This window comes from Aplysia californica, unplaced genomic scaffold (genome assembly GCF_000002075.1).
Source record: "Aplysia californica isolate F4 #8 unplaced genomic scaffold, AplCal3.0 scaffold00007, whole genome shotgun sequence".
Classification (NCBI taxonomy): domain Eukaryota; kingdom Metazoa; phylum Mollusca; class Gastropoda; order Aplysiida; family Aplysiidae; genus Aplysia; species Aplysia californica.
Window position 1 is genome coordinate 1,830,769 of NW_004797277.1, and position 14,270 is coordinate 1,845,038.

The window sequence follows — 14,270 nt, forward strand, 5'->3', positions numbered from 1 at the left end:
GATAAGGATGTGTAAATCAGTCTGAACTCTTTCTCCACAATTGCATCGTTGCTCTATATTTTGTTATTCGAAGTGGCTATGCGTGTGGCTCCCGTACGCAAAGTCTCGTGGCTATTTGTTCGGCCCTCCACTTCACATAATAAGCTAGGCTTTGTAGGCGGCACATAAACTATCAAACCGGACACTACAAGTGGACAAACTTTACACAACTTGAGGCTTCATCAACAAGCACTTTAAGTGGAAGTTGGAACAGAGTAGGACAACAGTTAATTATTGTAAAATTCCTAAGGGGCACTATTTAAATTACGGTCACTCACCTTAATTTGAGTACGCGTTCCGACTGAAGTAGGTAGTTGGCATGCCTTGATGTTTGCGTATTTGTTGGAGCATCCTTTATAAACTGCAGCAGTCAGTTCATTGATTTATTGTTTTTATCAAAATCTACAATTGCGGTGGCCGAGCGGTTAGTGCGCTCGTCTCCGAGGTGGAAAGTCCGGGTTCGAGCCTCAGTTCGGACACGGATATTTTTCTACCCGTCCTGCCCACCCAGCAGTAATAGGTACCTGACTTCGAGTTGGGGAAGTAAAGGCGGCGTGGAAAGATACTGGCCACCCTACCACAATATGCCGAAGGCCCAGAAAGTTGTCTTACTAACTAACAAGGCAATCCCCAATGTCCGGATCGGATGCGGGAACAATTTTACTTTACTTTACAATTGTTTAAAAATCTTTCAGTCGATAAGATGATAAGAACCATAAAAAGCATCTCACAACCTATATTTACATTGCACTTTTGAAATTACCGATACTTGCATCCCGTACAAAACCAATACTTGGTCTTGGGTGTTGTGTCATCCCAATGCAAGCCATATGCATCCAGCTTAAACAACTGTCACAGCCTACTGACTCCTTAGCAGCTAAGTCCAGGCCACATTCTTTGCAAAACCATGGCAGTGTAGAGCGGTCCCATCAAATCTGTTGCAATTATTTCCAACCCTGGTTGTCAAAATATTTCGTGATCAATTCTACCATTGCCATGGGATCGAGAACACAGCTTGGTATGCACTCTGCATCGGATTCAATATCAGTGAACATTACTGTGAGACCACGAAGAATTTTATCCCGACCATCCTCTGTAAGGTACCAATCAAGAAGCATGTTCTCTTTTGTTTTGGTGTCTTTTTTAGAGAATGGCACCATGCTTATCTTTGCTCTCTTTCTTGGTAGGCTGATTGCAGTCGTTGCCTCTCCTTTGGGACGGTCGCGAGTGCTGTTTTTTTTCCCTGGCCGTACCAACTCACTGGGCTGGGAGCAGATGGACTGGCACTGGTAGCAGGTGCGTTGGCACTTAAAGCAGGTGGGCTGGCACTGAGAGCTGGTGGGCTGGCACAGGGAGCAGGTGTTAGACTTTGCAGAGAAGCGCTGCTTTAAGGATGAACAATTTCACAAACTATGAAGTCCAGCCTGCAGGAAAGCAAGCACTTGGTTCAGCTGCTCTAGTTGCTGATGGAATGAGTGACTGTCCAAGTCAGCCATTAAGCTCGCTTATCATGCTGGTTGCAAGGCTAGCTTTCCTGAACTATTTGTTGTGGGTCAAGGGCTTCTCTGCACATGCACTGCGACTAGCCAATAAAGTCTTGATATTGGTCAGCTGGTTCGCTCGGTGTTCTTGTTTGATGGTATGTCTTTGTCCATCGACGGTGTGCTGCATCTGGTACATAAGTTGTCTGTTTACAAATGCTTGGCCCGTGCCATTATATGCCTGCGTGGTAGGTAGTGTTTTTGGTTGAAGGGGCAGGAACACCGATTTGCCTCAACAATGAATCTCTTTTTTTTTTTGGCATTCAACAATATTGTTGTCGACGATGTTGACATTTTCCACCCTGACGAGTTCATTCTTCACAATTTGGAAGGCCTCCATTGTCAACATTTCCATATATGCCTTCTCGTCTTCATTGTTGACACAGATTGTGTTGACACAGATGTGCTGATTTTCATCTCAGCAACAACTGTCTTGCTCCTTTTTGCGTGGCGTGCAACACATATTTCACAGTTCGGCACATCCTAACGGAATGTGTCGAATTTAATGATGTACGTAAGAAATATTTTTAATGTAAAGATATCAAAAACGTTTTTTACACTGTAGACCCTAGAAAAATTTTAAGTTATGTTAAAGAAATAGGACTATTTAATAGTAATAGAATATAAAAATATACAGTCATCGTTATCAGTGTATATATACATATACACTGAAATTAATATTGTATACAAATGTAAATAAGTCTTTACCATATTTACACAAATTTTCATAAATGTTTGTCCGTCCTTTTAGCATAATGAGAATAGTGTGACCGTGTGCGGTTGCGAGCTCCGAAAGACTCTTACTAAAACACGTCTGATTTTGTTGCGGTGACATCTGTTGGCGTTTAAATGACCAAAATTGGGTCGATAGTGCCGTAAAACATCTACTCAATCAACAACTGTCTTGTGTTGCTGTTCGGTGCGGAGCAAGTTGACAAGAGAGAACAGCTTATGTACTACTAAATCAGCCAGGTTTGTTCTGCTTGTCACGACTGACTTGACCTAGTGGAAAAAGGATTCAATCCTATTGTTGGTGCAGATGCCAAAGTTGAAAGTAGTTAATTTGAAGGCCTCGACCCACTCTTGGCGTATTGGGTGCCAGTGCTGTTCAAAACAGCAACACACGATGCCACCAAAGTTTTCCAACTTCACATGTCCTTTGTCGTAATCCTCCTCAGAATTGGAGTAAGCCATGTCTTGAACAATGTCCAAAACACGGACCCGCTCTTCGGTGGTGATGTTGCATTTGGAAGTTGTCACCTCTTTGCCGAAAGTGCGAAGATCTCTTTTGAAACTTACCGTATTTCTCAAAAATCATTTTGACAGACTACTATGCAAAGCATACGAATCGTGTTAACGAGTAAATTTCCTCTTTGGAAAGTGGTGGCACGGAGTTCCCCACGTCGTATGAATACGATAGTAAAACACGATGTACGGATAGGGTTAATATCCCCCCTTTGGGAATGGCCTAAAGACAACTTCAGTCAGTAGCACTGCCCTGGTGGGGGGAGGGGGAGCTAGGCAGGTTAACATATAATATTTCAACCTTTGCACACACCTTCAAAATTTGTACAGTTGCTTCATCCTCCTGAACGAGGAAAAAACGCGGGGGATGGCTCTGGTAGTTTCAATCAACAATGATATAAAGGCATGTTGTGTGTGTTCAGTTTGTACGTACTGTCTACAAGGATAACCTCTGGAATTTTTCCAAAGTTCACAGCCATTTCCTCATCTTGCAAGAATATGCCCAGAACATTGTTGTGCACATTGTGGTGCACATGCATAGAAACAGAAATGTTGCTTGTCAAGTTGTGAAGCTCTTCCATTTCTGGTTTCTGGTGCTTTGCCGATGTCTTCTTCGAAATGTTGTGTATGTCTTTCATTATGATAACTTTTTTAGCGACATCTTCCTTGTGGGATTTTAAAAGTTTCTTGTTTGCTTTTAACTTTACCATTTTGGCAACCATTTCTGTCTGTGTTGTGTCCAGCCTCCTCTGACTCGGGTGATGCATGATATGTTCACAGGTACATGGGTGATTATGGTGTGGTCCGTGATTGTTGACTACCAAACTTTGGCCGTCCTAAGCCTCGAAGTTTGATGGCGAATGGGCATCTAATCTTTGATGTACTCTGCTTTGGCCTCTCTCCTGTCTTGAGATTTGGCCTATACTTTCCGTTTCGAAAACACGCATACACTATTTCTGAATACTTCAATTCCTGGCGAAACCCTTTGGTGGAGCACGTTTTGGCAGCTGCTGCAATTGTTCTACTTTCTCTATTGATTCAACTCACATATTCTAACTTTTGGAAATCTTCTATTGCTTTTTATAAGTCCTCGAAACAATCAAATTTCTGTCCGACGGACAACGCCATAGCTGCAGTTCTGAAGTAAAATATCTACATGCGCAGGAAAAGCAACTAAGACAATTCGGAAAGATTGTACAGGCTCCTCGGGCCGAGAAGGATAAGTGAATAAGGTGACAACACGTAAACAAACTTACAACTTTTTTTCTTGTGTTCACTTTGGACTATGATGAGCTCAGGTAGGTCTCAAGAGTTTTGTCTCCAGAGATGTAATCAAAATCTTGAGTGTTTACAGTACTCTTATCAAACATTTTCATGGGCATTAGCGACATAATTGTGAACACGAATTACGCTTGTTTTCATTGGATCTCAGTTAAGACTATCGACCAATGGGCTACTCTCTTTTGAAACCCTTCCAGAAGAAAATAAACAATGACCATAACAACAGCACAGATCTAAGTTGGGTTAAATTGATTATCAAGGCTGTGAGCATACGTCCTTAATTAAATCTAAATCTATACTTTAGAGGGCCTTACATAGGGAGGACAGTGCGCATAGCCATACAGGGGAGCCGTACACATAGCCATAAGGCTATGTATACTGGAGAGCCATACGCATAGCCACCGGCTTTGTTATTATAATTGTTTGTGTATATACCTGTATCCATCCTGTTGTGTTTATAGTCTTGAAGTGTAAAGAAAGCTGTGTTTTTGGTGTGAAAGAGAATAGTTGTATACTACAGTGAAATTCGTATTGAACAAAAACTCAGTGGTTGGTTGGCGAATGCTCTGGTGTGGTTTGCTTCTTCTTTCCTGTCAAAGATCTATTGTCATTATCTTTCCTCCTCCTTTTTTTATGTTTGTTCCTTCCTTGCAAACCACTAATCTTTGGCCTTTTTTATGACCATTGTGTTGCAAGTGTCATAAGACGCTCAGTAAAATAAACACAAATTTGGGATTCAATAAAACCAGCCTTTTCAGAAGGGTTTTATCATAAATATCAACAAAATAATTTAGATTTATAACATGTAAATGAGGAAATGCAGACTCCATGAAGTGTCTCGCAGGGCAAACAGCCCAGGATGATGTGGCATTTATCTCCAACAATGGACCCTCTATACTCTGTTCCAAGGTACCTCATTAAATGTGCGAGTTTCACTGTACTATATTTGAATAGATCAAATGATAAACTGTTGGTGTGCGAGGTTTTGGAGAAAAATGGTTGCAAGAGCAGGTGCACTGCATCTTTTCTACCCATTTTCATGTCATGAAAACTCATTCTTTGAGGGACACGTTTTTAAATTCATATGTGATTGCCAGTAAGCTTGTGTGTTTTCAATAGGTTTAATGATCTATGGATGTCATTTGAAGCCATGTTCTCTAAAAAAAAATAATTCTGTTTTGTTCCCAAAGATGTTCTCTCAGGCTGGTGCTTTGACTTTGATGGGAAGCCAAGTGCTTTGCTTTTGAAAGGACTTGTTTGGTACCAGAGGGAGAGAAAAGTGAAAAGGGAAAAAAAGACCTTCTTTTTTTGCTGCAGTTGCCTTTTGCTGAGTTCAATCATTCATTTTTAGTCCAGCAGCCCTGGGGTTCTTTCTTCTTTGTCCAATACAATTCTTTTAAAGTGGCAATTCTTTGTATGCTGCTCTGTTTTATGATTATTATACGTTGCGTTGTCCTGCTGAGATGGATGAAAGGTACTTCACAGTGATCCTATTTAGTACAAATTATCGTTTTAATTTTGCTGTATTTCATCAATGTGAGCAAAACACTAATAGTAATAGTCACACTTTTCTCAGTGGTCATGTCCAAAGTTTGTGTCAAAGTGGTCGACTTTCTCACCCCGAGGCACTGGTCAACTAAAAAAAGAAAGCATTTTATATATAAATGTTACATAAATGGTCACCATGTAATGGCCCTCAGTAGCACTATGTGTCTGCGTTTGGGGTCTTGTGTAGTCCTGTAGCTAATACTTCCCACCCTGCAGATTTTTTTTTTTTTTGGTCCCCTCTTTATTTTAGTTTGTGTGTCTTTCTTTTTCCCTGCACTAAATGACCGTTACCAAGTCAATGTGCTCCTCTTATTTCAAACTTCACTACCCTCCTGTAAGTGAGTCTACGAGTCTTAGCTTTCCTTTGATAGTAGATTTGACAATACAAAGATAAAGTGCACTGGCAACTGAGTGATGATGGTGAAGAAACCTTTTGTGGGGAATTTTATCGGACAGTGAAGCTTCAATACTGAATGCACTAATGTTAACTACATGAGAAATGTTTTGGGAATAGACACTCATGCAAGCCTTTATTTTCTAGGCAAAAGCTTAGACATAGCTGTTAATGTTGGCTGAACTGAAAGTCTTTGATTGGCTTAATATTTTGTTGAAGTTGTATAAATGGTAGCTGACATGGTGCTATTCACAAGGTTGGAGATGTGATTTTTCTCCACATGATACTGTGCGCATGGCTGGGACTTATTTTTTTGTGCAACTGATTTGAAAGGACTCTCAACGAAACACTACATTCCATAAAATTGTACAGAAATGTAAATAATACTTTATAATCGAGACATGCTTTTGATATATTTCTGAAAGCTTTCTTTCAAGTGGCAGTAGTTGAAAACGAAAGGAGCCTGAACACAGTATAAACCGATCTCGGTTATGCGTGTGAGATTTAGTCTGGCATCTTCTGATGCATCACACTTGACAGTCGTTAAGCAGAGATGCAGTAAGTAGCAGACTGGTTCTTAATGAGTGGGGTGTACCAGTGAGTAGGTGTCTGTCAACTGTCAGTGTTTTTGTATATGTATTTCACATGTTTTTGCATCAAGAAGAATCCAGGACTGACATCTTTCAAAGGATTGTTCTCTGTAGAAAGTTCCCCTTCAGTCATCATTTTCAGAAGTCACTACAAGCGAGCTCTTTTCATACATTTTTTGAGGGACTTATTTTGTAGATCTTTTTTTGTATACTCTAGTTCATTTTGTAAATTAATTATCTGTTACAGTTTAATTTTGTTGAATGTCCATAGACTGTACATGATGTACTGGTATTTCAAAACCCAGTTTCCCTTTTACCTCCCTATCATGTGTCTAGCATCTGCGTTTGTCGCGACCCGCGAATCGCGGTGATTTTTGGCATTTTTTGGTCCGCGAATTGTGGCCGTGATTTTTGCATTTTTCCGGCAAAAAAACCACCGTCAGGAAGAAAAAATAATTTTTAAACAACAATATAACAACAACAAAAAAACGGGGAATACTATTCGTGAAGAAAAAGAAGCCCAACCTCTTTACTTTTAGAAAGAATGTTTATTTTCACTTTCGCTTCACTTCGTCTCTTTCTCACTTGTTAACACCACGTTGATTTGCAATTTTCCTGTGAAGAATATAAGTATGCTAAACTACTGTAATTACATACTATTTATATAGCTGTTTCTCTTTCATGTTTCCCTCTTTGTTATGTTTTGATTTGTTGGTGTATTAATTTTTTTACTTGTTATTGTTCTGATGTGTTGTTTTCTTATTTTTTGTGTTTATATAGCGTAATGTTCTTCCTACCTTTTTTTAAAAATATGTTATATGTTAAAGCATGTCTCCACCAAAACCGAATACTGACACTGGCAGGCCCTTTGTGCGCGATTCCATCTCTATATCCTGTATTTTTTCTGGAATTACACACGTTTAGGGTTAAAACGGCCAGTGTATGGATGGGTTGACACGCGCCGTTTTACTTATTTGTTAATTTTTGTGCTTGTTTATTTGCTGTTCTAATTTTGATTTCATTCTGTTGTGAAACCTTTATTTTTGACATTTTTATACTCTGTGTGGCTACAAATGATATTCTGGATGTTTAAAACAGCACAAGAAATTCTTGTGTTTCAGATTAAGTTACCTCTATCAACATATTGCTCTATACGTCGCCACAGAGAGTTGAAAGCTTGAAAATTAATGGCAACTTTTTTGGCAACTTTTGCCCTTTTTTGTGGCAATTTTGTTGCCAAAAAATAGCAACAAACACAGATGCTAGATGTGTATGTGTGTACACATTTGTATAAATGTGTGTGTAAAATATATATATTATTTTATATATATATATATATATATATATATATATATACAGGGCTGCCTAAATCTACCGATTTTCCCGATAGTCACCGATTTTGGACCTTTTTATTGCCATACCAATAAAGGTGTCAAAGCTACCGGATTTGCAATAGGGGCCGAGAGTAAGAGGGAAAAAAGCCTGTTCTACAGTGGTTCCAATCTTCCCTGTTCTTCTGGAAATCTGTATAATTATTTCAAAGGTTCTGTAATTGGGCACGCACACACACACACACACACACACACATGCACATGTGTGTGTATGCACAGATGTTTTTAAAAATTCAATTACCCAATATCACGAAAAGCACTCGATGGTAACTACTTCGTATACCAGGGTAACATTTTTTTCCCACTTTGTCTTTGGACTTCCTGATTTTGGACCCAAATACCTGAAATTGACCCTGAATTTACCTGAAATAAGAACTTTGAGGTGGGCAGCCCTGTATACAAATTTTATATAATATGTAGCTGAAAAAGCACTTCCCTTTTATGGGCTGTACTCAGGAGTAAGTTTATTTGGTTGGGCTTCTATTACTTCTAAACAAACATCCCTCTTCTCTGAACCTGATACTGAGAGATTTATAGGTTGCAGCTCTATCTCTGTAATCTAGATCTACTCAACCTTGTCTTAATCTCTTAGCTTTACTTTCACTGACTAGAATCTATACTTATTGAATACTGAATGCAGCTAAGTGAGTCCAACAAAAGTCTCCAGAGGTCTTATGGAATCTGAATTCAACAAATTGCACAGAAATAATATGTAAGCCCTATCTATTGATCAGACGTTTAGGGCAACCATGTAGAGAAAGCCGTTCGCTCATGCTCACATAAGCGCACTGTCCGAGGCAGTGAAATTAAAAGAATCCCCAAATGAAAACCGTTGCGTCCCACATAGACTAAGCTGTCATTGAGGATGCGCCAGTAAAAGCGGCACTAACGTTTATCGCGGAATCCAAATTACATTCTTTCTAAGGCTGTCCAAAGCTGTCTCTGGCCTTATTTTCACGTTGCTGTTGTACCAAAGCAGTGCTTCTACTTACGCCTACAGTTTGATGTAGCAAGTGATTTGAACATGGACACAGATGTGCTTGTGTTATCAGTAGAAGTTCCATTTGGGACAAACGTTACAAAGTCCTCTTTGTATGTATTTTGACCGGTAGGATACGAATACAGTGATACTGAACACCGTACATTTAACACTAAATGACATATTATTGGTGATGATGATGACAAATATATAAAACTGTGCGCTGTCCCTTCCCCCCCCCCCTCTCTCTCTCTCTCTCTCTCTTTCTCTCGCCCTCTCTCTTTCTCTTTCTCTCTCTCATAATTTGTCCAACGTGATCTAGTTATAGACTAAAGGGTTCTGGGCGAAATATGAGGTAAAAATGTTTCTCACGCCTTTAGCATTATTAGTGGTTCTACAAGCAAGCCCCCATGCCACGTCCGATCACGGGACTGACACATTAGTAAGATTTTGGACAACGCTTTTCCTGTCTATGAAGAATGCATACACTTGATCACAAACGGCCTGGTGTAACAGTGTTCTCTATGTGGGGTCCAGCAGGCACTTTCCAAAGCTTAAGAGGCTGACAACACGGCTGTTAAAAGTACGGCCTCGAGAGGCTTTCTCTATGTGGTAGCCCTTACGGAGGTTCCTAGATCTGTTTTCCAGAAATATCTTATAATTTATAATTTATACACTGATATACTATACCATTGTTCAAAGCACAGAGACAAAAACTAAACTAAATGAGAAAGATGCAGTAATGAATTTAGGCTAAGTTTACTGTATGCTGAATGGGGCCAAGTGAGTCGAATGAACGAACTCTCAACACTATGGGATGATCTATATCGTCAGTGTCCTACTCTAACCATGTATATATGCATGAATACTGATTTTCTGAAAAATGGAAAAGTTCTTATAATATATAGAAGTTATATTATAGACAGATCTCGTCTAACATCAGGTAAAACCTATGAATTCCTCATAGATATTATTTATAGATCTATTACAGTAGAGTCCGCTCATAACGAGTCCTGAAATAACGAGAAGTCTGTTCTGAAGACACTATTCTAAACCCCCGTTTTTTTCCATCTTTATCTTTGATGTAAATAAAATAGTGCTATAATAGGGCAATCAGACAAATACGCTAGTCGGTTGAAGCGGAATGTTGCTGCTACTGTGCACAGCGCATTGGCCAGTTATAAAACCTCGCCAGTTGAGAAACTTGTTGGTGATCTAGGGAAACCAAGGACCTTACAACTCCTTGAGGGAAACAGAGAATGGGAGAGCCCACGTATGCCAACGATGAAGGCCGGAACGAATGAGTGGGGAGGGTGTGACATGGCAGACAAGCAGAACGCGTCACTTGATAGACCAGCTTAGCCTAGTCTAGATTATTTAGGCTTACTACTACCATGTCTCTCACTTCTCCTAATCAGGGATGGAGAGGTCACAGTACTTTGATGGATAGAGCGAATGTGTGACGTGCGCAAGCAGACGGAACGCACCACAGGGTGTAGTGGGGTGGGGGACAAGACGCACAGTGGGCGAGTTAACACAGAGACCTTTCTTTCTGATCGCCAACGCCAAGCTGTCAACATTGCTAGCGCTAGAGAAAGAAACCTGATTCGATTTTTGATCAAGACCTAGAGGAATAAACAGAACACCAGACTCATAGATTAGCCCTACTCTATTATTTCCCTTTAATTTATTACTGGATCCCTTATAATGAGAATCCGGCTATAAGGGATATATCGCATCAGTCCCTTCCTTCTCGTTATAACAGGATTCCACTGTATTATAGATCTCTAGTCTAATATTAGGTAAAACCTATGAATGCCTTCTAGTCGTGTTGCTATCAACAACAAAAATCACACTTTTATTTAGCAAGACTTGTTTTCATTCTAATGGCGAAGGAAACTTTTTTTTTCATTTCAATGAGACAAGATATGTCTTATCCAAGTTCTAAAATGATATACCAGTCTTTTTAGGAATGCTGACGTTGCCACCACACTTTTGTTGTTTGTTTGTTTCTTTTGACCCTGTTTGGTTTTTAGTATGAAATAAATATTCTACTTGTGATGCGATGCTATGGCTATTTATTAGATTAAAGCTGTGATTATCATTGCTGGAGGAAAATTCCCTTTGATGATCATGTCTCTTCGTCAAATAAATTGTCATAGTATTTATTATGTTTCTTCATGAGATTTATGCTTGAATTGAGGTTGTGTCCTTCAATTCATTTTTCTGCTGTGAGAAGATAATACGAAGTCCATTGCAGAATGCATGTTGGAAATACCTATATATATACAAAAATTGTTTCATGATTATTGAAAATGACTGTGTGTGCTGCATCTGTTGCTTGTCGGTAAAATACCGTACTGATGAAATAAACTGATCTGAAGATTAACATTGTTTTGTTAATTCTTGTGTGTTAAATGCTTCTGGGATATTGCTTGTGTAGCTCGTGCAGGCTTATTGGTAGTTTTAGTTGAAGGAGTCTTACTCTTACTGATATAACAAGCTAAAGTCACAGAAAGCTATAATTAATAGTGTATTGTTTTGTGTGTGCTGTTAAATTCTAAACAGAAAAATAGTTTATGCTTGTATTTTTGTCTTCAAACCTTGTCTACCATGGTCTCATACCTTCAGTTTATTGAGGGCATCACTTACGACAAAATCTCTATACAGCGATTGTGCTGTCACATACTAGGCATGATTTATGCCTCTTATTTTAGTCATTGCAAATGGGACCTCACAGACTGAACTGGGATGCACCACTAGCTCAGTTGATATCATGCTGGACTACGGAGCAGATGGCCCTGGTTCGAATCGCCAATGGGGAATTTTGAACTTCAGTTGTTTTGGGGAGTTCTTAAGGCTCTTTGCCCATTTAGCTCGGTCCTATAGGAAGATAGACGTTTAGGAGGTTCCGCCTCATAACTTAACAGTGTAGAAAGGAACAGTAAAATCCATCCTTCTCTCGGCGGGAGTGATCCATCATGTACATGTATTTTGATACTTTAGTATTGTCATTATGGCCACACTAGACTGAAGACAGAACGTACTCAGTGTTTTCGCCTGTTTGTAATGACATGGTTTATACTTCGGCTTTCAGTGGAAATAAAATAAGAAATGTGATGTAATTTGGTGTCTTTCTTTTTCCAAGGAAATTTGTTAGATGACTCATTCAATGGCTGTTGTTGGCACATTATATCCGGATATGTGAACATTGGGCCAGCGAGCACGGCATGTCGCATTTGAAAGGGACTCGCACTCACACTCACAGCGGCCATGACAAATCCGCCCCCCACCTCTCTCTCTCTCTCTCTCTCTCTCTCTCTCTCTCTCTCTCTCTCTCTCTCTCTCTCTCTCTCTCTCCACCTCTCTCTCTCTCCCCTCTCCCCCCCTCTCTCTCTCTCTCTCTCTCTCTCTCTCTCTCTCTCTCTCTCTCTCTCTCCAACAGGAACATGCACGGCTATAATGTCGTCCTGGATACAATGAATAATACACGAGCAGTTTGAGCCTAGGTTGTGAAGACCTAGTTTGTTATCAGTTGTTATAACATGATAAATTCGTTTACCGTAAAACCGTCCAAATTTTTTGTGAAAACCAGAAACGGTCTTGTTCAGGACTTTTAAAATAGTGTAGTCTCGTAAGATTTTTTGGTTTTTGTTTAGTTTTTTTAAATTTGGGCACCCCCCCCCCCCCCCCCCCCCGCCGCTCCCCTTTTTTTACTTCTCAAAGTGAATTTTTTTCCACATTTTGTGAGAATCTTATCTTCTATCTTAAGAGCACATTTCCCGCTCGGAGCCGTTAAATTGACCTTTAAGTTAATAAAAATTAAAGGATGCACACAAATTACAATTCAGGTTTTACCTTGGAAAGGAATTTTAAATCACTTAGGTATTGAAATTGGCAGGGCAGTTATCCAATGCAAGGTCAAGGAAACACGGAGATCCTATAAGATCTTTTCCTGGAATGATAATAATAATAATGATAATAATAATAATAATAATAATAATAATAATAATAATAATAATAATAATAATAATAATAATAATAGCCTACTAATAATAATAACTTAAGTTATTAACAAATATCTCATCAGTTCCATCAACTTTTTTTTTTTGGGAGGGGGGGGGGGGGTAAAATGCATGATTGAGTTTTAATTATTTTTTAATCGCAAGGGTCTGAGCTTTGTTTTGTGGTTCTTGCAGTAGTTGTTTTAATTCTTGGATTCTATTGGTGCCAAGTGTGCCAGAGGCCTGAGACAAAGAGAGAAGAAAAAAAAGGATGCATAGTACATGTATTTCGAATGAGGTCGATCACTGACACCTCAGCGTTTCTAGCGTGTGCTGTGCCGATTTTTAAACTGTTTTATATTCCTTTGGTTGCATCTTTTTAAAAATTATGATTATGTTTTCTCGCGGGGTGATTTCTCTTTGGAGATATAAAATCAGGATAGTGGCCCCAAAGGCCGTCTTCAAGTCATTTCAGCGAAAGTAAGCGAACATTGTGAGGTCTTTACCGTATCACCCACAAAAGCTGTCCAGCTGAATGCAAGTATTTGCCTATTTGGATACCTTGAATAAGGAATTGTTTAGCTATTGCATTTTGTTTTGTCGCTTCAAACGATGTTTGTTAGATTTCGTAGAGTTAATTTTACAGCTGATATTGTTTTGATTATAAGAGCCTTAATTGAGTTTTATTTAACTGAAAGCATAATTTTTCTATATATCTCATAAGTGTTAATATAGTCAATCGCAACAGTGTGGACGGCCCTGGCATTCCTTAACCTCGCGATTCCAACCTTTGCCCCATATAGATCTTGCGGCGAGAATCCCTGGAAAGACCGTCTTTATTCAAGAAGCATGGCTGGGAACAATAACGATGGTGTGGATGGTGCTACCATTCTTGTTCGAGCTTTAAAACAACAGGTAACAAAATAAGTCTTTGTTGGGATTCTAAGTTTCTATTGTCGCCTGCGATCTGGATCCGAAGGAATTTCTGCTCGTTTTGTTTGTATCGGGTATTCACGAACTCTAACCTTTGACCTTGTTACTTGTTTGCTGGCTCGGGGTGGAACTGGAACATGTTACCCTTTGTAGCTAGATCTAGACTAGTTGGTAACGGAGGGCTAGAGAAACTTTCCCTACATTTGGAATAAATTTGACAATGTTTGAGGCAGAGAGCAAGTGGTCAGATAGCTGAAAGTTGAAAAATACTTTCCCTTGCCTTAGACCTGGCGTCACAGACTGTGTGTGTGTGTGTGTGGGGGGG

At 39.5% G+C, this 14,270-nt stretch overlaps 1 protein-coding gene across 2 annotated transcripts in view; it reads left to right on the forward strand.

The window, feature by feature from the left end:
• The first annotated feature begins 13,279 nt into the window (after positions 1 to 13,279).
• The window catches only part of LOC101863396 (2-hydroxyacyl-CoA lyase 1), a 36,048-nt gene continuing 35,057 nt past the window's right edge, over positions 13,280 to 14,270 (forward strand). The window contains exons 1-2 of one of the 2 annotated variants that reach the window (XM_013081587.2): positions 13,280 to 13,492; positions 13,816 to 13,927. In XM_013081587.2, the coding sequence (XP_012937041.1) occupies positions 13,401 to 13,492; positions 13,816 to 13,927 (204 nt within the window). In that variant the 5' untranslated portion in view covers positions 13,280 to 13,400. Of the gene's footprint in view, positions 13,493 to 13,594; positions 13,928 to 14,270 lie in introns of those variants that run through there. The other variant, XM_005089578.3, reaches the window with a different exon arrangement.